We start from the raw sequence: 24,546 nt of genomic DNA on the forward strand, positions 1-24,546 counted from the left end.
TAACATAATTCTTAATGGTCCTAGGATTTTTGGAATGGTTAATGAGCATTGGCTTCAACTTAAAGTTATCAGCTGCATTAGCCCCAAGAAGAAAGTCAACCTATCTTTTGGAGCTTTGAAGCCAGGCACTGACTTCTCTTCTCTAGCTATGTAAGTCCTAGGCGGCATCTTCTTCCAAAAGGATTGTTCAGTCTACATTGAAAATCTATTGTTTAATGTAGTTGTTTTCAGCAATTATCTTAGCTAGATCTTCTAGACAACTTGCTGCAGCTTCTACATTAGCACTTGATGCTTCACTTTGTACTTTCATGTTATGTAGACTGCTTCTTTCTTTAAACCTAATGTGCCAATTCTGCTAGCTTCAAACTTTACTTCTGTAGCTTCCTCACCTCTCTCAGGCTTCAAAAAATCGAAGAGGATTAAGGCCTTGCTCTGGATGAGGCTTTGGCTTAAGAGGATGTTGTGGCTGGTTTGATCTTCTATTCAGATCACTAAACCTTTCTCCACATCATCAATAAGACTGTTTTGCTTTCTTACTCATGTTTTCACTAGATTAGCACTTTTAATTTCCTTCAAGAACTTTTCATTTGCATTCATAACTTGGCTGTTTGGTGCAAGAGGCCTAGTTTTCGGCCTGTCTCAGCTTTTGATGTGCCTTCCTCACTAAGCTTAATCATTTCCAACGTTTGACTTAAAGTTAGAGACATGTGACTCTTCCTTTCACTCGAACACTCAGAGGCTACTGTAGGGTTATTCACTGGCCTAATTTCAATATTGTTGTGTCTCAGGGAATAAGGAGGCCTGAGGGGAGAGGGGGAAAGGGAGGAAGGGAGGGAGGGAGGTAGGGGGCGGAGAGGGAGGGAAGGAGGGAAAGAGAGAGACAGACAGACAGACAGACAGACAGACACAGGGTAACAGCCAGTTGATGGAGTATTCAGATCACACACACTATCATTTAAGTTTGCCATCTTATATGAGCACAGTTTGTGGCTCCCCAAAACAATTACAATAGTAATATCAAAAATCACTGAACACAGACCACCACAACAGATATAATAATAAAGTTTGGAATACTGCAAGAATTACCAAAATGTGACACAGTGACACAAAGTGAGCACAACGTATTGGAAAAATGGCACAGATAGACTTGCCTGATGCATGGTTGCCATGAACCTTCAATTTGTACAAAATGGAGTATCTGAGAAGCACAATAAAACAAAGTATGCTTGTATCAAATCATATAACTAAATTAGGCATCCACACTGCATCAGGCTGGGCAGGGCAGGTAGGGAGCCTGATAAGGGACAGGAGAAGGGGAGGAGAAGAGAACCCCCCTCCACGGCAGACAATGTCTTAGGCTTCTTGTGAGAACCCCAGAGAAAAGATGCGGAGGCTGAGTTCTGACAGAACAGCAGGGTACCTGCTGACTTCCCCAGTGAGCCACAATTAAACACTTTGCGCAATGAGCCTTGAGGCACTTAGGGACTTATTTTGTCTGATTTTCAAGAGTGGCTACCTAAAATTCTACATGTAAAAATGTTCCACTCCCTAAGAGTGTATCCTTTAAATTGCTGTCCCCACCAAAAGCAAAAACAGAAGTCACTGGAATCAGAAGCAATTTCAAATATAGTGGCACGACTTTCCTTTTTTCAATAAGGCAGACAGGAGAGGCTTCAGTTGTCCATCACTGAGGATGCTCACCCTGGCCTATGCTGGCCTTCGACATGAACTTGTGCCTTGGGGCAGGCTTGGGATTCTGGAGCACCATCTGCCCCCAATGAGTCAGGGGATTTGACATGTCTGCAGATGTTACTGCAGAGGTGAGACAGCCCCAGCACCAAAAAGGAGACATGGACCTGGACACCAGACTAGAGGTGCCTGGGTAGCCGGGGGCCTTGACAGCATCATTCCCAAAGGAGCAGTGAGCAGAAGGCAGGGCCAGCAGAGCTGGCAAAGACATCAGATGCAGAAGGACAGTGAAGGAGAAGATGTTCCCAAAAGGCACCTACCTCTTGGGCCTGAAAGTTACAAGGCAATAAACTGTGCCTCCAGCAACATGTGTCCCTGCCTAACTTCTAACTTCTTTTTTTTTTTTTTTTTTTTTTTTTTGAGACAGAGTTTTGCTCTTTAGGCCTAGGCTAGAGTGTGATGGTGCGATCTCGATCTCCTCTCACTGCAACCTCCGCCTCCCGGGTTCAAGTGATTCTCCTGCCTCAGCCCCTCTAGTAGCTGGGATTACAGGCACCCACCGCCATGCCCAGCTAATTTTTGTATTTTTAGTAGAGAGGGGGTTTCACCACGTTGGTCAGGCTGGTCTTGAACTCCTGACCTCAGGGGATCCGCCCAACTCGACCTCCCAAAGTGCTGGGATTACAGGCGTAAGCCACCGCGCCCAACCTCCTGCTTAACTTCTTGCAAGCTCACAACACTGAATATTGTGGCACACACAAGGCTACTTCCTGCATTCTAGACATACATCAAGATTCATGAAAAGCAACTCTGTGATTTCCCACCTCCCTACACCTCCCTGAACTTCCCTCTACTCTACCATCTTCTCTAAAAAAAAAAAAAAAGAGAGAGAGAGAGATTTATGAAAAGCTTGTGGTCTGTTGAGAACGAGGTGCCACATCATGATAGCAGGGATGACAGGCACTTCTGCCTTCATTTTACACTTAAGGAAGCAGAAGCAAGGAGACATAGTCTGAAAATCATAGAAACCAACAGCAGCACTGCATCAGACTGACTTCAGTTAGTTGCTTGACCAACTTTCTCTCTTATCAGAAGATGGTGGAAGTTCATCTTTCAAAACATTACCAAAGTAAACAATTCAAAGCAAAGCAGCCTTATATGGTAAATAAGTAAAACTTCTTAAAAGGCTTTTTAGAAATCGACACTTTATCCACCAAAGCAGTAACTCCTAAACAATAAGGAAATAAGAAGCATTAAATTACTTTTTCCCCCCAAATACATCAGAGTATGGAACAGTTCAGGTCTAACTTCAAAGCTCACTTGGTTCAAAGAAATACTGACCTCTGTGCTAAATAGGAGTGGTGATTCCAACAGTCTCTCACTACCTCCAGGTCTAGATTTAGCCCAGTCTAGCTACAGTGTGCAATACAGTTTGTAAGTGCCTGTGGTGAAACGATTTAAAACACAATGTGCTCAATTCTTTACTCCTCTCTGTATCCATGCTCCTTACAATCAGCCATTTTGCAGCTCTTTCCATCAAGAGATGGAATATATTTCTCTGAGCCTTGCTTTTGTTTTGAGATGGAGTCTGGTTCTGTCACCCAGGCTGGAGTGCAGTGGCTTGATCTCGGTTCACTGCAACCTCCCCCCTCCAGGTTTCAGGCGATTCTCTTGCCTCAGCCTCCTGAGTGGCTGGGATTACAGGCATGCACCACCACGCCAGGCTAATTTTGTGTATTTTTAGTAGAGACGGGGTTTCACCATGTTGACCAGCCTGGTCTCGAATTCCTGACCTCATGTGATCTGCCCTCCTTGGCCTCCCAGGCTTACAGGCATGAATCACTGCACCTGGCCTATTTCTCTGAGCCTTGAATATGGGTTGGCTAGTGATGCTATGTTCAAAATAATGTGGCTGAATGGGTTGCTAGTACTGAGTCCAGAGGCTTGGTTTGCTCTCACTCCCTGTCTTGGAAGACTGCCACGTCACATAAACCACAGGGGCCAGTCTACCAGAGGACAAATGACGACATGGGAGAGAGCTCAACTGTCCCAGCTGAAGCCATCCTCAGCCTGCCTGTAGTGAGCTCACTCCCAGGCATGAGAAGGAGTCCAGCTAAGCTCAGCAGAGCTGGCCCATGGCTGGCCACAAGCATGAGTGAGCCTGGCTGAGGCTAGCAGCACTGCCTAGGTGACCCGTGGGCTCATGACAATGACAAATCCCTGCTGTTTTAAGCCACTGAGTTTTGAGGTGGTTTGTTATGCTGCACGAGCTAACTGACACCATGCTTTCTGTTCCAAATAAATAATATACCTTTAAGAATATGTAGGAATCTGAGGTTAAAATTAAAAATAAAAAGCAATTGGCATTTATTGAATGCCAAGGATTTCAAAGTAGATAGTACAAATAACTCCATTTCAACTCTTAATTGAAATATGGGATTCCCATTTTGCACAAGTGCTAATTTGAATCCTTAAAAATGCAAGCAGTCACTGGAAGTACAAAATAAAGTTATTACTCTTAAATAACATACAATGTTTGTCATCCTGTCTACCAAGGATAAAACTTCTGCATGCTTTACCTTCCCATAGTAGATATATGAAAAATGGAGTTATAACCACAGTTACAATTAAGAATAAAGTGTTGATTCCAGGGAGATTAATCTTTGATCTGCTGAAATATATGCCTGATGATCATAAGTAGAATGATTCCTTATTTCTTCTACTTTTAAACTCTATCAAAGAGCTAATTAAAAACAAGGTTAAAATACATTTAAGGGAATCACTAAGTCTCGAAAGCCTCATCTGTTTAAGCCACAATATAGTAGGAGCAAAGATAGATTCAAGGTACGATTTTTTTCCTCTGAAAACCACTGGCTCACAAACCAGGAGGCATATCGCAGGAGTCATTAATATTTTTCTGAAGGCAGTGGCGTGATCTCAGCTCACTGCAGCCTCTGCCTCCCAAGTTCAAGCAATTCTCTCGCCTCAGCTTCCCAGGTAGCTGGAACTACAGGCGTGCACTACCACACCCAGCTAATTTTTGTATTTTTAGTAGAGATAGGGTTTCACCATGTTGGCCAGGCTGGTCTTGAACTCCTAGCCTCAAGTGGTCCGCCCACCTCGGCCTCCCAAAGTGCTGGGATTACAGGCGTGAGCCACTGCACCTGGCCTAATATTTTTTCTTTTTTCTTTTTCCCCCCATACCAAAAGGGCACTGGAAATATTTTTAAACCTATAATTCCATAAGGATATACATTTGGGTTCAATACATATTTTCTAGTATGTATTACCAGTATGAGTACCTGTTTTTTTTTTTTTTTTTTTTTTTTTTTTTTTTTTTTTTTGAGACGGAGTCTCATTCTGTCGCCCAGGCTGGAGTGCAGTGGTGCGATCTTGGCTTACTGCAAGCTCCGCCTCCCTGGTTTGCGCCATTCTCCTGCCTCAGCCTCCCGAGTAGCTGGGACTACAGGCGCCCGCCACCATACCCAGCTAATTTTTTGTATTTTTAGTAGAGAAAGGGTTTCACTGTGTTAGCCAGGATGATCTCCATCTCCTGACCTCGGGATCCTCCCACCTCAGCCTCCCAAAGTGCTAGGATTACAGGTGTGAGCCACTGTGCCCAGTCAATTACCTTGAAATTGATGTCCATGCTTTAATAAGCAGACTCAACTAGCACATAATTATTTCTATAAAATCACGACAAGTTCTACCTGGCTTGAAACAGCAACATCTCTGAAACTGAAAGTCTTCTTTAAACTTTCTTGAAAACACACCCTAATCACTCCAGAAACAGCTGAATTAAAGAAATTTAACCACCTTTAAATTCTAAACTGATAAAAAGAGATCAACTAATCATTTAAAAAGGGCATACTATATGTTACAAATTAAGCCCTGATTTCTTTTAAACTCTGGGCAAACAGTAATTCTGAGAAAATGTGAATTTCTGGTCATTCTTAGAGATGCTGATACTAATTCAAATCTTGGTAAATCTGTGAACATTTCTGTCACCTATAGCAAAGGATATTTTTTCCTAGTCTGACAGTACTTCCAGGGGATACAGAAAAAAAAAAAAAAGTGTACTTCTGGCATGCTAGATGGTTTCTATAACATTAAGACGTTTGCTTGAAAGGGAGAAGCAACAACATAGCCATCAGTGCCATCTGTTTTTATCGAATAAATAGCAATTTCCTTCCAACGAGTCTCCGGAATTCTGCCCTGTTCATTCTCGCTGCAAAAAGAAGTCTTTCTCCTTTGGTAATGGAGAGAGAAAACACTAGAGTGTTATTGAATTTATTCTCTAAATTAAAAGGCAGAGAAACCAGCCTCATTTTGTAGAGGAGAATTAGATTGGCTGAGAAAAACAGAAATTTCCATCTCCTCCCACAATCTAGGGGAGGAATTACTGGACAGTTTAAAGGGTCTGTGACCAAGAATTAGACTGCTGATGTCACCACAGGCAGATTTTATCCAGGGAGGAAGCCACCAGGTGGCCCCAGCATTTGCACCCCCTTTAAACAAATACCACCCTTCCAGAAGCCAGATGGCTGAAAACCTGCAGATGTCTTTTGTTGTTGTTGTTTGGTTTTTTTCTCAAAACAATTCTTGCTGTAATCTCTTCACTGTTAGCATAAAAATAATTTTTTGTCATCCTTGTGCCATCAAGAAGTCTAGAAACTACTCTAATCACTGAAGAGCAGGAATAATCTAGACAGGCTGGAGTACATGGAGAATACAGGCAATACTTTCTTACATTACAAAAAGTCTGGCCAGGCACAGTGGCTCAGACCTGTAATCCCAGCACTTTGGGAGGCCAACGTGGGTGGATCACTTGAGCCTAGGGGCTTGAGACCAGCCTGGCAACATAGCAAGACCCTGTCTCTACAAAAAATAAAAATAAGTTAGCCGGGCATGGTGGCACATATCTGTTATGCCAGCTACTTGGCAGACTGAGGCTGGAGGATCGCTTGAGCCCAGGAGTTCAAGACCAGCCTGGGCAACATAGTGAGACCGCCATCTCTACAAAAAAATCAAAAATTAGCCATGAGTGGTGGTGCATGTCTGTGGTCTCAGAAACTCAGGAGGCTGAGGTGAGAGGATCGCTTGAGCCCAGGAGGTGGAGGCTGCAGTGAGCTCTGATCGTGCCACTGCACACCAGCCTGGGAGACAGAGTGAGATCCTGTCTCCAAAAAAAAAAAAAAGTCTCAAACTCTATCCATAGCCTAGAAGTCTCGAAACACAAAGGAACCACAAAGAAGCACAGTTTGTAATAAGGAACAGGAGCTTTTTTTTTTTTTTTTTTTTTTTAAAGAAAGAGAATCTTACTGTCACCCAGGCTGGAGTGTAGTGGCACAATCTCAGCTCACTGCAACTTCTGCTTCCCAGGTTCAAGCCATTCTCCTGCCTCAGCCTCCCAAGTAGCTGGGACTGCAGGCGCACAACATCTCACCTAGCTAATTTTTGTATTTTTAGTAGAGACAGGGTGTCTCACCACGTTGGCCAGGCTGGTCTCAAACTCCTGACCTTAAGTGATTCACCCACCTCGGCGCCCCAAAGTGCTGGGATTACAGGCGTGAGCCACAACACCCAGACAGTGGCCTATTTTTAGATTATGTTCCATGCTTCTTTTTCCTAACAGATTTGTTGACTGATTCAATCAAACTAACACTTGAGACATTACTATAAGTTTTACACTGTTTTACATGTTAGAAAAATTTTATTTATTTATTTTTTTATTTTTGAGACAGAGTCTCACTCTTGTCGCCCAGGCTAGAGTGCAATGGCACGATCTCAGCCCACTACAACCTCCACCTCCCAGGTTCAAGCGATTCTCCTGCCTCAACCTCCCCGGTAGCTGGGATTACAGGCATCCGCCACCATGCCTGGCTAATCTTTGTATTTTTAGTAGAGATGGGATTTCACCACGTTGGCCAGGCTGGTCTCGAACTCCTGACCTCAGGTGATCCACCCATCTTGGCCTCCCAAAGTGCTGGGATTACAGGCATGAGCCATTGCGCCCGGCCAGAAAAATTTTAAAGGTCACCATTTAATTAGTAAAGGCAAATATGTAAATGAATGACAATAATAATATAATGTGGTAAGAGCTATGAGGACAACAAAAGGGTAGATTAATGTTAGAGAGTGGGAACGGTGGGATAGTGGGTTGGGGGATTTGGCAAACATTGCAGAAGAAGTTCGAATGGATGAGAGGGAGCTAAGCAAACGAAACTGAGAAGAGGGTTTCAGCGAGGGAGAGCAGCACAGTAGTAAGAAGCCTCTTTGGGATACTGCAGGTATCCCAGGAATTCCATACTAGGCTGTATTTTCTACAAACCATAACCTAGAAACCAAAAATGCCCCCCATCAATACTAGTTTCACTACAAGCACCCTCATCTCCCCATTAACCTTTGAAACTGGACTCTACTGATGGAAAGTATCTAAATCAAGTATAAAGAGGAGGAGAAAGAAAGAGAAAGTCAACTTTTTACTTAAAATTTCTTTGATGGTGGTCTGCTGTAGATTCACCTTGACCTTGAAGAGAAGTGTTCTCAGCAAAGTAGTATGTGGTTGACAAAGAAAAATGAATGGTTAAAGAGATTATTTCACCATGAAGTATGACAAAAATACATCATGAAATCAGTATATATGTGCTCATATCTTAACAACTCTCAGAAAGATTTACAGAGCACACTTTGTAGAGAGGGAAGATGAATACCTAAATTCTAGAAACAAATATTCATTACATTACAATCTGCTTCTTAGGAAAGAACTAGCAGATTATTAAAGGTAAACACAGCGGAGGAAATGTCTACTGTGCCGAAATAGTTAAGTCTGTATCATTCAACCAGTGGCTAGTTATGCAGTACCTGGTGGAGTACAGACTATGTGGGAAGATAAGGTGAATAAACACAAAGCAACAGGAACTAATACCTGATTGTAATTAACTAGGCATCATCAGTAATATACTAGGCATGTTGAGGGAAGCTCAGAAAGGACAGAGAATGATGGGCTGGGAAGAATTATTCAACGGAGGAGGTGGAACTTGAAGTGGATCTACGAGACAAAGGAGGGTTTGAATACAGGAGAGAGGGCAAGGGAGGTTCCTGGTGAGGAAGGCCAAGGCACCCAGGTGGGAAATGTACCAGATGTGAGCGGGGCAGAACACACATTGACTTTACTGGACACAAAAGAACCGTAATAAGTGAGAGATAAAAGGTGGAAATAAAGCTTAGCAGGGACCAGTTATGGAGTTCCCAAAGTCTTTTTTTTTTTTTTTTGAGATAGATTCTTGCGGCTTTATTGCCCAGGCTGGAGGGCAGTAGCACGATCTCAGCTCACTGCAACCTCTGCCTCTTGGGTTCAAGCAATTATTGTGCCTCAGCCTCTCAAAAAGCTGGGATTACAGGCATGTGCCACTACACCTGGCTAATTTTTGTATTTTTAGTAGAGATAGAGTTTCACTATGTTAGCCAGGCTGGTCTCAAACTCCTGGCCTCAAGCAATCTGCCTGCCTCAGCCTCCCCAAGTTCTGTGATTACAGGCATGAGCCACCGCACCCGGCCCCCAAAGTCCTTTTACAGACATGATTAAAGAAGGAGCTAATGAAAGGTCATGAGCAGGAGAAAGACACAATAAAAGCCTGGTTAAAGATATGAGATTGGTGGGACAGCTCCAAGTACAGTATGCTGGAACTCGAGGAAGCCAGTTAACAGGCTTTGAAAGATGAGGTTTAAAAGATGATGAGGACAAACACTAAGGTAATTATGGGCAGGTAGGCAGAAAAGAGTTTCCACAGCAGGCCTGACGCTGCTGTCCTTAGAAAGGCTTGCTTGCAAGGTTGGCCCTTGGCAGGTGTCTGGGACCTCGTTTATTCAGAGGGGGTCTCACCATTCCCTGACTCCTAAGAATGGCTCACTGTGCTTCGTGCCTGTATAAAATATGTAGTTTATGCTGACCACCTACCTTCCTTCTGGGAGACTGGAATTTTGGTACATGTTAGGCCAAGGGTGCCTATATGACCAGCCTCTAACACTGAATAAAGTCTCTAATGAGCTTCCCTGATAAACAATATTTCACACATGTTATCTTAATTCAATCTGAATTAGCATGTCCTGTGACTCCACAGGAAGAGGACCCTTGGAAGCCTTGTGTCTGGTTTCCTCTGGATTTCATCCCATGTGCTGATTTTGTTTTGCGTCTTTTGGCTATGATAAATCACAGCCATGTGTATGACTATAACGTGTCAGTCTTTCTAGTGAATCAATGAACCCGATCTTGAGGATCTCAAATACAGCAGGGGAAAGATGTCTCAGGGAAACTACTCACTAACATGGCATGCAAGCAACCAAATATGGAAAAAAAGAAAAGCCATGACTCAAAGACAGTTCTAAGAATTTAGGATTGTAAATAACCCCTCCAATGGTATCGTCCTATTCAAACAGGAAAATTTTTTTTATTTGCACACATGCACGTGCGCGCACACACACAAACATGCATACAGAGTAAGTAGAAACATTACTCTTTCATAAGATTAAAGTAATAAAATGCAAAATAAATGGGAATGAAAATAATAGCAGCTTAAAACACTTCTATAGTGCTTTATCTGTGCCAGTTTAGTCTCTGTAAGATGAAAGCAATTAAATGGAAAATAAATGGAAATGAAAACAGTAACAGCTAACACTGTATAATGTTTTCTCTGGGCCAGGCACTGTTCCACATTATTTAATTCACCTAATCCTCACAAAACTCTGTAAAGCAGGTTTTGCACATGAGAAAACTGCGATACAGTGAAGTTAAATAACTTGTCTAAGCTCACAGGGCTGGCATTCAAACAGGCATTCTGGCTCCCAAGCCTTTGTTCTTAACTATGCTATAAAAAGAAAATGATTGTAACCATGAAGGATCACTCTAACAATACAGGAGTAAATGTGTGGCTGCCCAGGCTTCCTGCCTTCTCAGGTCTTCAGTTTATTTTATAACACAAATTAAAGTCTACTTGTAGGCTCTACTTTCAGATGTTAACTGAAAATACAGCAGTTAACATCCTGGTTTTCTGTATTAACTAATGAATTCCAGCTATGCCAGGCTTCCTCCCAGGCATAACACTTAAAAATCAAGTTGTTTATTTAAGATTGTTTCTATGTGAACAATTAGTAAATATACAAATTTTTCCCCAAACTGTCTCAATAAACTTAGATATATCTAAGTGGAAGCAAATATATTAAATATTTGGTATAATTCTTAAAAAAGGAAAATGCTAAAAAACATCTAAAAGTTGGTTTTCTGTAATCTTTACTCTTTCCCAGCCTAAGTGCAGTATCTTAAAACAGTTTAAATCACATGAGATTTATCTTTAACTTGGGACAAACAAAATGAGTTTCCTACAGAAACCAATCTTGGCCTACAATCCCCTAATGCAACAGTATAAGCACGTCCATCCACAAACTCTGTTTCTCAAAAGGGAAGACAGTAGGCCTATAGCCTTAACTTATTTATAAGGCTTTATAAAGCTTTTACCTTTTAAAAATTGTATCAATCAACTGACTGTCTACAGTTTTGGTGCAGTCCACAGCAAAAAAGGCCAAAAAGCAAACATACTGGTTCCTACTGTCTCACCATTTTAGTTCTGTTCTGAAAGCAGAGTCTTATCTTCTGTTTCCCCTACCAGGAAAGGCACCACTGTAGTTCAAATTCTTAAACTTACTACTGAAGTTATCTTGTTTTTGTTTCCTTCTTTTTTTTTTAAAATACAATTTCTGGATAGAAAGACGGTCCTACTTTTTAGCCGGTGCCAGGCATAGTGGCTCACGCCTGTAATCCCAACACTTTGGGAGGCTGAGGTGGACACATTGCTTGAGCCCAGGAGTTTGAGACAAGCCTGGATGACATGAAAAAACTGTCTCTACTAAAAATACAAAAATTAGCTGGGCGTGGTGGCACGTGCCTATAGTCCCAGCTACTTGGGAGGCTGAGGTGGGAGGATCAGCTGTGCCTGGAAGGTAGAGGCTAGTGAGTGGAGATCACGCCATTTTACTCCAGCCTTGGCAACAGAGTGAGATCCTGCCTCAAAATAAACAAAAGACAACAACAACAAAAAGAATTTTAGCCAGGTATGGCGGCACAAACAATGTAGTCCCTGCTACTCAGGAGGCTGAGGCAGGAGGATCGCTTGAGCACAGTTCAAATCCAGCCTGGGCAAAACAGTAAGACCTCATCTCCTTAAAAAAAAAAAAAAAAAACCTAATAATACTTTACAAAAATCCTTAGTTCCAAAGTTCAGGAAATTTAAACTAAAGTTAAAAATACTAATTTAGGTTTAGCAAAAGAGTGAAATTTAAAGAGCTTAAGGTAATTATTACTTTAGCAAAATACAGATGACTTCATACAAAAAGAAGTACCATTTTCTATTAACCATTCATGACACCTTAATCCATAAAGGTTTCTAAGCAGAACCATAAGCTGACCACCCAAACCACTAAAGACCTGTGACTCCCAGATACAATGGCATTAAGCTTTGATATTCCATATTTGCTTAATACTTTTTGGAGGGCTGATTGTATCTAGCTTTGTCATATGTAGTTTGATTACAGTGAACTAGGTGGCTATCTGTGAATGACCCCAGGTAAATATACCCCAGAAAGTGACCAAAAAAAAAAAAAAAAAGGGATAAAATGTAAGCAGTATTCTCTTATTTTTATTTTTTTTTTTTTTTTTTGAGACAGGGTTTTGCTCTGTCACCCAGGCTGGAGTGCAGTGGCACAATCTCAGCTCACCTCAACCTCCGCCTACCAGGTTCAAGTGATCCTCTCGTCTCAGTCTCCCAAGTAGCTGGGATTACAGGTGCACACTACCATGCCTGGCTAATTTTTGTGTTCAGTATTCTTTCTTGGTGGTTATACATAGGCAAGCCCAGTGACAAATAACCCTCCTTTCTCATAGAGATGTGGTTCTAAGTGTGGTCCCTACACTAGCAGCATCAGTATCAACATTACCTGGAAACTCGGCAGAAATACCAACTCTCAGGCCCCACCTGACTTTCTAAATTAGAAACTCTGGGGTCTAACTCCAGCAACCCGAGTTTCAACAGGACCTCCAGGTGATTCTGATGCACACTCAAGTTAAAGAACCAGTGTTCTAGAGAGGCCAGATAAACACATACATGAAGCCTGGACTGGGGTTTCTCAATATCAGCACTATTGACATTTGGGGCTCAATAATCCTTTGGTGTGGGGTATAAAAGGATACTGAGAGGCATCCCTACCCTCTACCTAGATGACAGTATTAGTCACATATAGTATTAGTCCATTTTCACACTGCTAGTAAAGACATACCAGGAACTGGGTAATTATAAACAAAATGAGATTCAATGAACTCACAGTTCCCTGTGGCTAGGGAGGCCGCACAATCATAGTGGAAGGCAGAAGGCATGTCTTACACGGTGGCCAACAAGATAAAAATGGGAACCAAGTGAAAGGGGTTTTCCCTTGTAAAACCGTCAGATCTCCTGAGACTTACTCATTGCCACGAGAACAGTATGGGGGAAACTGCCCTCATGATTCAGTTATCTCCCACTGGGTCCCTCCCACAACACATGGGAATTATGGAAGCTACAATTCAAGATAAGATTTGGGTGGGGACACAGCCAAACCATATCACCTCCCTGATGTCATGACAACTAAAAATGTCTCCAGATATTTCCAAATGTCCCCTGAGGGTAAAAACCACCCCTGGCCCAGAACCACTGGCCTAGATTTTACAAAAGCAGACACTAACTTCAGGAAGACCTTCATACCTTTCACTTTTCCTCTCAAAATGCTCTCAGCTAGTTCTCACTGCTTTCAGCATTTGTAAAATGAATTCACTTCAGCTGGACCCTACTTTAAATGTAAAAAGCTACTGGCTTGTGCCTGTAATCTCAGCACTTTGGGAGGCTGAGGTGGGTGGATCACGAGGTTAGGAGTTCAAGACCAGCCTGGCCAAGACGGTGAAACCCTGTATTTACTAAAAAGACAAAAGTTAGCTGACTGTGGTGGCGAGTGCCTGTAATCCCAGTTACTCAGGAGGCTGAAGCAGGAGAATCGCTTGAACCTGGGAGGCGGAGGTTGCAGTGAGCCGAGATCACACCACTGTGATGCATGAAGTAAATAAAGATTACAAATAGTCTCATTTGTTCAGGCCAAATTTTAGCACCAAAGGAGTTTGCAGGTCCAATTTACACACACATATACACACTTTTGACGTTTAGAATGCACTAAATTTTGGAACTGCTGATAAGAGAAGGGGACTATATCTGCCTTATAGGGAGGGAGTGTGAGGATTGAATCCAATAACACATAAGGTCCAATTCTGTACTCATAAAGGGACTTTCAACAGGTTAGCTATTGTTATTTCTAAATTACAAATTCCGATCATTTGCTTGTTTTGAACTCTTTGATGGTTCTGCACTGCCTGAAAAATAAGGTCCAAATTCCTAAGAGTGGCACACAGGAAGACCTTTCCAAAACTGGATGCTGGCCAGGCATGGTGGCTCACACCTGTAATCTCAGCATTTTGAGGGGCTGAAGCAGCCTCCTCTTCCTGTGTCTTCCCAGCACTAGATGCTGAGTCCAGGGGTTTGGGCTGCAGTGAGCTACGATCGTACCACTGCGCTCAGCCTGGACAACAGAGCAATACCCTGTCTCTAAAAAACAAAAACTTTTTCAGACAAAGTTTTGTTCCTGTTGCCCAGGCTGGCGTGCAGCGGCGTGATCTCAGCTCACTGCAACCTCCGCCTGCCGGGTTCAAGTGATTGTCACTGCACATCTTTTGCTCTGGTCACCTAGAAATAGCTATGGTTCTTTCTCTTACAATTCCCTCCTGTCCTTTCCTCCTTCCTCTGCCTGGGATGGGGGTGCATCCCTCCTTTTTGCTAGATGCCACTCCTCTATCCATGGAGACCAGCTCAAAGACCTTCTCTAGGAGGCTGTCCCCATAAACTGGCCCAGCCCAAAGAGCCTCCTCTTCCTATGTCTTCCCAGCACCGGATGCTGACTACTTAGGTGCCATCTCTTCACTAGACTGTTCAGCCCTTGGGAAAGAGCAACTTAGCTGTCAGCTGTCTCTTTCCCCAACAGGTCTAGCATGGGCCCCACACATGTGCTGGGATTACAGGCGTGAGCTGCCTTGCCTGGCCAAGGTGCTGTGGCTTTTGACCCCTGTTGTATCCTCAGCGCCTGACACTCAAAAAACTTTTTCTAAATGAATGAGTAAATGAGTGAAGAGCATGACACGTATTTATGACAATGTGAAAACAAACCACCATGGCCAACACCAAGAAAAAACCCACGCCCATGTGCTTTCATTACATCTCATGAAGTGTAGCACCTACTAAAAGGGTTGTTCTCCCTTCAAGGAAGTTGCAAGAGCCTGAACAGAACAGAAACCTCAAACGCCAACCCCCTCCCGGTCCAGTCATCTACCTGGGCTCTGCAATAACAGCAGTGCGTGAGTGAAAAAGCGAGCAGATGCAAGCTCCCCTAGAACGTTTCAGTCCCAGAGCAGCTTAGTAATCACTTTCCAAAAACATTTATCAGCACTGCTCCTAACCAGCAATCTCAAATATTCAGCAACTTACCCAACACGCATGAGTCATGAATAAAATATTTGACTGAATAAAGGCTGCTAACTTTTAAAGACTGTTGTTGCATCTACATTCACATCATGCAAGAGTCATTATTCTGGCCAGGCGCCGGTGGCTCATGCCTGTAATCCCAGCACTTTGGGAGGTGGAGTCGTGTGGATCACCTGAGGTCAGGAGTTTGAGACCAGCCTGACCAACATGGAGAAACCCTGTCTCTACCAAAAATAGAAAAATTAGTTGGGCGTGGTGGTGAGCGCCTGTAGTCCCAGCTACTCAGGAGGCTGAGGCAGGAGAATCGCTTGAACCTGAGAGGCGGAAGTTGCAGTGAGCCCAGATCACACCACTGCACTCTAGCCTTGGTGACAGAGCAAGCCAACATCTCAAAAAAAAAAAAAAAGTCATTATTCTGCCCTTGCCTTTTTCAGGTCCCCATCTTCTCCCCATGTTTCATGCACTCAATCTCTCTCACTCATTTCTGCTTTACACACCCACACCCAGGTCCTACCAATCACTCCCCTCTTTGTTTGAAGTCAGCTACAGGTGAACCAGCAAGGAGAGACCACTGCCTGCTCATAACCAGCTTGTTATCTAATTGAGGAAACAGGCACAAGCTCACTCAAAAGCAAAATCCAAAGCACCAACAGAAGTTGGGGGCTTCAGGCTTTCTCTTCCCATTCAGGACAGGGTCAAAGTTACTTCAAATGGTATAATTACACAAGGCTAGAGACTACGCCTTCAGCTTTAAAAGTACAGCACTACCTTCCATCCTCCAGAAAGCCTTTGGACTTGTGGACTATCCCTATTTAAGACGGCTCATTGCATCAAGGAAACACAGTTTCATTCAATAAACATCAGTCATTTCCTTCAAATTCCCACCGGAAAGCTACTGACATTGTAAACCTTTAGGATCTGAAAGACGCTAAAGTTTAAAGTCGAATCATAAATATTGTTCCAATCCAATCACTCAGGCCCACAGCTGGTGGGAGTCCTGGACTGCATTTCTGGCTTCACCAGTATCTCTGTGACTTAGCGACAAGCTACACCTCCACCAGCCTCGGTGTCCTCTTAGGAGAAATGAGAAAACTGGACCCAATCAGTGTTTCCCAAAGCGCGGTGGGCATCCAATGCCCCATGTCACAGTACAAGAGAGGACTCTGTGTGCACGCCAATTAACACGTTTTAGTTATCAGTTTACTCTGGCGAGTAATGTTTTCCTAATGATATAAATAAAATTTCCTTTTAAAATAAACGCATCTAAATCTTTTTAAAAATGAGTCACTTTCACAAAAACCTATTTAGTAAATAAGAGTTCAGGTATTCTAGCAGCCATGGCAAAAATAACTGATCTAAAGGGCTGGCGTGGCGTGAAATCCCTGAGTACACGAGAAGGAAGAGAGCGAAGGTGGCTGGAGGTTCCTCGCAAAGCAGCACACCCGGGCACCAGTGCCCGCGGTGACCAGCCGCCGGTCCTCCACGCTTCCAGAGGAGACGATTTGGAACTGACCCAGGAGGGCCAAGAAACAGCTTCCGAGTACCAGGCTAAACCCCGCAAGGGAGAGAGACCGGGACGAAGGTCCCAGGCTACTGCGACACCGCGGGTCGGGGTTCCCTGGTTGGAGGAGCGCGGTGGGACAGAGTTCCCGGGCTGAAGGGGTGCGTTGGGGCGCACTGGAACAGGGGTCCCGGGCTTGAGCGGCGCGGTCGGACAGAGTTCCTGGGCTGGAGGGGTGCAGTGGGACAGGGGATCCCGGCTAGAGGAGCGCGGTGGGACAGAGCTCCCGGGCTGGAGGGGCGCAGTGGGACAAGGGTCCCGGACTGGAGGGGCGCGTTGGGGCGCACTGGAACAGGGGTCCTGGGCTGGAGGTGCGAGGTGGGCTGGGAGGGACGCGGTAGCGCGCACTGGAACAGGGGTCCTGGGCTGGAAAGACGCTTTGGAACAGGGGTCCCGGGCTTGGGTGGCGAGGTGAGACAGAGTTCCCGGCCTGGAGGAGCGCAGTGGGACAGGGGATCCGGGCTGGAGGGGCGCGGCGGAACCGGGGTCCCAGGCTGGAAAGGTGCAAGTCGAGACTGGAGGACCGGCGGGAGGGAACTAGGAACCCGGCGGAGCTAAGAGGCACAGAGTGGGTGTGGGGCCGCGCTGCCGGGGGGAACCCCCTCACGCAGGAAGGACCGGGGCCGCGGACCCCACTGCCCCCACACCCCGTCGCCGCGGAGTTCGGGCCGCCCCGGCTGCGCCCGGGGCCTACCTGTCCTCGCTGGCCGTGATCACGCCGTCCTCCTTGGGGATGAGCAGCGCGGCCGTGACGGCGTCCTGGTGCCCCTCGATCTTGCTCAGCAGCACCGGGCGGCTGCTCTGCGGCCTGGAGTGGATCTCGGCCGCCATGTTCGCGCGGCGACAGCGGCTGCCTACTCGGCAGGCCGCCCATCAGCTGACGACTGGGCGGGCGCGGACGCTCCGGTTTCCCTTCTGCTGCTGGGGCCTCGTGGGCGCCGCGCCGCCGTAAGCCCCCGAGTGCTGCCGCCAGCCGCCCGTATTGCCTGGGGATGCCGCGCAAACTAAAAGTCTGTGGCTGGGAGAGGACCCCAGAGGGCGCCTGCGGAGAAATGGGGAAAGTAAGGAAGGTTTAAAAGTAAAGCCATTTTCCCAGGAATAAATTGAGCACCTGGAGGGGACAAGGAATTGTCCGCCAAACCAGAGATTTCAGAAATAACAATACTACATTTCATCCATTCGAAGAAGCCATTGTTTGAAAGACACACACTTTCAGAAATGTTAAAATGTGAAAAAATATAGTGCATCTTAGACTCTTTGAACTACAATAGATGGCACTCATTGAGTGGTAACCATATACCAGGCATTAACTCAGTGCTTTTGGATCTCATTTAATACTGATAATCTTAAGAGATGAAGAAATTGATGCTCTTGTATTCCCATTTTAGAGATGAGAAAACAACCAGATAAGTTTGATCACTACCTTAAGATTGCATAGCTATGAGAGGAAGAAAAGCAGCCCTTGATCTCCAGGAGCTGCCTGGTACTATCAGCTGAGCTTTGGTGTTGCTAGGAGGTGCTTACTTCCTGTGGAACATAAACATCAGACGAAGCCACTCCATAATCACATCTAAACACAGCCAAAATATGAGCGATGTACAAGCCACAAATTACCAAACGTCCCCCTATCCTGGCTCATATGAGTGACTCGTATTTCTTTATTAATTATAATGTTAACCGCTATCTAGTCTTCCTCTATTTACATAAGATTTATTAAGATATGCAACCTTAGAATTATACCCATTTCCTGACAACATCCAGTCCAGAGGAGAACCTCTCTTCCTTAAGCCGTCCCAGGTCACCTAACACCAATACAAATCCTTTAATAAAACTGTACTTTACCCAGACACCTCACCATTCCCAATGGTGTGTCTTCTCCCTCCAACCAGCAATCAACCCCATTTGTTCCTGGTGGTTTTTGGCTAGAGGTCATTGACAACTAGTAAGTTCAAGAGCCAAGATTTGGACTCAGGAAGTCAATGACTCCAAAAGTCTGACCCCACTATATTATTCTGACACGTGAATTGCAGAATTGCATTAGAACCGTACTATCCACATGACTATAGAGCACCTGAAATGTGGCTTGTCCAAATTGAGATGTAGTACAAGTGCAAAATACTACTGGATTTTAGAGACTTAGCACAAAACAAAAAAGATGTAATATAGTTCATCAATAATTGTTACAATGATTCCATGTTGAAATGATACTATTTTGGATATTTTGAGTTAGATACTATTAAAATTAATATGATCTGCTTCTTTTTTTTTAAGGTAGCTAATAAAAACTTTAAATTACAGATGTGAATCCCATGGTACTTCTATGTACAGTGATGTACTAGAACTTTTGTTTTTGTTTTGTTTTGTTTTTGTTTTTGTTTTTTGAGACAGACTCGCTCTGTCACCCAGGCTGGAGTGCAGTGGTGCGATCTCGGCTGACTGCAACCTCTGCCTCCCAGGTTAAAGGGATTCTCCTGTCTCAGCCTCCCAACTAGCTGGGATTACAAGCACCTACCACCATGCCTGGCTAATTTTGTATTTTTACTAGAGACAGGGTTTCACCATGTTGGCCGGGCTGGTCTCAAACTTCTGACCTCAAATAATCTGCCCACCTCAGCCTCCCAAAGTGCTGGGATTACAGGCATGAGCCACCATTGTACTAATACTTTCTCATGATGAAGTTATTAACAAACATTCATGAATTTATTTATGCATGTACTCAACAGACATATATCGCACACTTACTATATGCTGTATGCTGATGAGATTAATATGGCATGGTTCTTGTGAGGCTGTACAATATAATGACTAGACAGGCTACTGAACAACTTTGTTTAATCCACCAACATTTCCCAAGTGCCTGATGTGAGCCAGGTGCCATTCTAAATGCAGCAGTGCTCAAGAGAGACAAAAATACCTCTGCTGTTAGAACTTACATACCTGTGAAGGAAGCAGATAGTAAACAAAATAAATTATATAATATATTAGAAGATGTTAAATGCTATTAAATGCTATGGAGAATATAAAGCAGGGAAGGGTGATAGGGACACTAGGTAATGTTGCGATTTTAAATAGGATGGTGTGATAGATTCAGGAATACACTGCACAGATCAGATTTCAGGGAAGAAGAGTGGTCAGCAGAGAGCCTCCAGCCTTCAGCTCCTTCAGGGACTGTCCCAGATGCTGAGAACCACTGGGTCTCAGTTGTTCCCTTCACAGGGAAGCCTACATTCAGTAACTGAACAAGATAGGAAGATAAAAGCCTGACCATCAAGACAGACCGATGGGCAACACTTGCTCTAGAACTCCCTCCTAGCTTGGACAAGGCTTTGTAAGGCATGTACTGCAGCTGACTTCTCCTGCCTAATCCTGTTACCTCCCCCTCCCTTCACAGGCATTGATTCCTAATAAATACCCTCTGAGCCAACCTCTATCATCATATCTGCTGCTGGAGAATGCAACCTGAGACAGGTGGCCAGTAAAAGCCTCACTGTAAAGTCACATTTTGAGCCAAGAAGGAGAGGAGGGAGTAAGCCTTGTGGAAATGTGGGCCAAGTACTGTTCTGGAAAAGAAAAGAGCACGTGTTAAGGCCTTGAGGTGAGCACATGCCAGGGGTTTTGTAGAGACAGCCAGGCACCCCATGAGGCTGGAGCAGAGTGAGGGAGTGCTCAGAGAAAGACAGTACACACAGGTCACCAGACAGACCATGTTGAGCCCAGAGACCATTGATAAGGGCTTTGGTTTTTACTTTAAATTAGATGGGAAGCCATTGGAGAGTTTTGAACAGAAGGTTGGTTTAATCTGCCTTCAATTTTTTAAAATTTTTATTCATTTATTTTTCGAGACCAAGCCTCACTCTGTCACCCAGGCTGGAGTGCAGTGGTGCGATCCTGGCTCACTGCAACCTCCACCTCCTGGGTTCAAGTGATTCTCGTGCCTCAGCCTCTCAAGTAGCTGGGATTACAGGCACCCACCATCACACCCAGCTAATTTTTGTACTTTTAGTAGAGACAGGGTTTCACCATGTTGGCCAAGCTGGTTTCGAACTCCCAACCCCCCGTGATCCACCCACTTTGGCCTCCCAAAGTGCTGGGATTATAGGCATGAGCCACAGCGCCTGGGCTAATCTGCCTTCAATTTTAAAAGGCAAGAGTAGAAACAAGGTGTCAGTCAGGAAGTTAATTGAGAAATTAACAGGGTAATTGAGAAATGATGTGGCTTTCTAAGGGTGCTGCTGGTGAGAGGACATCAGATTCTAGACTTATCTAGAAGGTGGTGCCAGTGAGATTTGTTGAATATGGAATATGAAGGAGTTAAGAATGACACCAAGATTTGTGGGTTCAGCAACTGGAAAAGTGGAGCTGCCATTTACTGATCTGTGGAAGACGTAGGAGGAGCAGGTTTGGAAGGGAAGAAGGAGAATTCACTTTTGGACATAGGAAGCTTGAGATGAGTATTACGTCTCCAAGTGAAGGGGCTGAGTAGGCAGTTGGATACAGGAGGTGTTTGTTTGTTTGTTTTGAGATGGAGTCTTGCTCTGTTGCCCAGGCTGAAGTGTGTTGGTGCGATCTTGGCTCACTGCACTTCCACCTCCTTGGTTCAAGCAATTCCCCTGTCTCAGCCTCCCCAGCAGCCAGGATTACAGGCACGTGCCACCATGCCCGAATAATTTTTGTATTTTTAGTAGAGACGGGCTTTTGCCATGTTGGCCGGGCTGGTTTCGAACTCCTGACCTCAGGTGATCCACCTGCCTCAGCCTCCCAAGGTGCTGGGATTAGAGGCGTGAGCCACCGTGCCCAGCCTGAATATAGGAGTTTTGTATATGCTACTGAAGAGTAAAGAGGTCTGGACTGCAGCCATTATTTTGGGAGTTAAATGCACAGGGATGGAATATGCTGGGCCACCCTCTGCAGGATCAGCAGATGCTCACTGGGTGGTAGCAGAGTACAGGAGCCAAGTTTATGCTTGATCTTAAGGCAGCAGGATGGTCAAAATTAAGTGAGAGAAAGGCTCTCTACAAATAATTGTTCAAAAATTTTAATCAGGGTTTTGCCTGTTAAACAAAATTAAAATGGAAACCAGGGCTGAAGAATTCCTGAAGAGACAAAGTCAGTCAGTCTTCCTAAGTGATCTTAACCTTGCTTGATTTGCAAACGTAAGTGAAACTTCACTTAAGCTATTTCTTGTAAATGCCTGTATTAAAGAAAAACAAAACTTCAGCTCAACCGTTCAGATGCAGTCAACAGACTTATAATTAAATAACTCGGGATTTTCCCACAGGATAGACCAAATAAAACCACTTTATACCTGTAATCAATTATTTTCTTTGCATTATTTCTGCATTCACTCTTCCAAGCTGCTCCAACAGAGCCCTGGAAACACTTCCGGTTTAGAGCAGCCCAATTCATGAATTGCTGTTTGCACATATAAGCCCTTTAAAATATTATTGTGCCTTGGTTTACTTTTTTTTTTTTTTTTTTTTTTGAGACAGAGTGTTACTCTGTCACCCAGGCTTCAGTGCACTGCTGGGATCTAAGCTCACTGCAACCCCTGCCTCCCGGGTTCAAGCGATTCTTGTGCCTCAGCCTTCTGAGTAGCTGGAACTACAGGCATGTGTCCATCATGCCCTGGTAATTGTTGTATTTTTAGTAGAGATGGGGTTTTACCATGTTGGCCAGGCTGGTCTCGAACTCCTGGCCTTAAGTGATCCATCAGCTTCAGCATCCTGAACTGTGAGGATTACAGGAGTGAGCCACTGTGCCCAGCCCTCTTTTTTTTTTTTTTTTTTTTTTTTTTTTTGAGGCAGGATCTCACTCTGTCGCTCAGGCTGGGGGGCAGTGGCACAATCTCAGCTCACTGCAGCCTCTGCCTCCTGGGTTCAAGCAATTCTCCTGCCTCAGCCACTGGAGTAGCTGGGAGTAGGCGTGCACCACCATGCAGGGCTAATTTTTGTATTTGTAGTGGAGACATGGTTCATCATATTGCCCAGGCTGGTGTTGAACTCCTGAGTTCAAGTGATCCAACTGTCTCAGCCTCCCAAAGTGCTGGTACAGGTGAGAGCCACTGCACCTGGCCTAGTTTACCTTTATAATAGGCCTTATGTATTGAATTGTGTTACAAATAAGAAAAATCATCACCCAGAATGGTTCAATGTGAACAATAAGGTAAGGCCCACATAACTCTCATCTTGCACAATGACAGTGAACTGACCCAAAGATGTAACACGGATCCAGTTTATTGAAAAAGCAGTTACTCTGTGTGATTTCTTCCAAAACACATGGAAAACATCTCAGCTATAACGTATTTTGAAGGCAATTTACATAAACAAATTAAGCTCTAAATTTAATTCACCTTTATACATTTTGCAAAATCAGTGCTTAAACACAAAATGATTTTATCAAGTATGCATATAGCATTTACACTCGTAAGAGTACATGAAATCCAAGAAGGAGTATGTGTGTAAATAGCGAAGAGGTACGAGGACAGAAGCCTCGGAAACATCAACAAGTCTGGAAGAGAAGGAGGAACCAGAAAAAAAGACTGGAGAGGAGCCAGCCTCCTCCTGCTCCCCTTCCCCACGACTCCATGAGGTAAGAGGAAAATGGATATTGTGTGTGTTGTCCTGAAGACAAAGGAAGAAGGTGTTCTAAGGAGGAGGAAGTGATCGACTGTGTCAAATGCTGCAGATCAACCAAATGAAATGAAATGAAATGAAATGAATGGAAGTTTCCATGAATGGCAGGGGTAAAATCTGATTGGAGTGGGTTCAAGTGGTGATGGAAGAGCCTTAGCACAGCCTCTTGGAACTGAAAGACTCTAGGTACACAAAGAGAATTTTTTTTTATATCAAAGGCTTTTGGGGAACAGGTGGTGTTTGGCTACATAGATAAGTTATTTAGTGGTGATTTCTGATATTTTGGTGCACCCGTCACCTGAGCAGTGTACACTCTACACAGTGTGTTGTCTTTTTTTTTTTTTTTTTTTGAGACAGAGTCTCGCTCTCTTGCCCAGGTTGGAGTGTAGTCGTGCGATACATTGCAATCTCCACCTCCCAAGTTCAAGTGATTCTCTTGCCCCAGCCTCCCCAGTAGCTGGGACTACAGGCAGCCCCTCCACACCCAGCTAATTTCTGTATTTTTAGTAGAGACGGGGTTTCACCATATTGGCCAGGCTGGTCTCGAACTCGTGACCTTGTGATCTGCCAGCCTCAGCCTCCCAAAGTGCTGGGATTACAAGCATGAGCCACCATACCCAGTCCAGTCCGTACTCTTTTATCCCTAACCGACCCCCCACCTTCCCCCCAAGTCTATGGTATTATTCTTATGCCTTTGCGTCATCATAGCTTAGCTCCCAGACACAGAGATAATTGATTTCTGAGCTGCCCTGCTGAGTTAGAAGGTGGAATCTGTGAATAAAGTTCTACCATCCACTGACAGCTATGTGATCTTGGACAAGTCACTTTACCCTAACAGTAGAAACAGCATGGTCTTTATAGTCAGAGAGCTTTGCTGTTAACTAACAGTGAAATCTTTGGCAAACTGTGTCTTTATCAATTGTGCATTTCTAAAGTAAGAATAATAAAGTAACCTTTTAGTGGTGTTGCAGAGATAATGTGTGGTATTTATTGTTAACTCATGCTTCTTACCTTGGACTTTTTTTTTTTTTAAGATGGAGTCTCGCTCTGTGGCCCA

At 44.3% G+C, this 24,546-nt stretch overlaps 1 protein-coding gene across 1 annotated transcript in view; it reads right to left on the reverse strand.

Annotated features, from left to right (window-relative positions):
* The window catches only part of WDFY1 (WD repeat and FYVE domain containing 1), a 68,877-nt gene extending 51,111 nt beyond the window's left edge, over positions 1-17,766 (reverse strand). Inside the window, exon 1 of the mRNA XM_038001459.2 lies at positions 17,552-17,766. Coding sequence (XP_037857387.1) covers positions 17,552-17,688 — 137 coding nt within the window. The 5' untranslated portion in view covers positions 17,689-17,766. The remainder of the gene's footprint in view (positions 1-17,551) is intronic.
* Between the last annotated feature and the right edge of the window lie 6,780 nt (positions 17,767-24,546).

The sequence above is a fragment of the Chlorocebus sabaeus genome, chromosome 10, assembly GCF_047675955.1.
Source record: "Chlorocebus sabaeus isolate Y175 chromosome 10, mChlSab1.0.hap1, whole genome shotgun sequence".
In the NCBI taxonomy this organism is placed as follows: domain Eukaryota; kingdom Metazoa; phylum Chordata; class Mammalia; order Primates; family Cercopithecidae; genus Chlorocebus; species Chlorocebus sabaeus.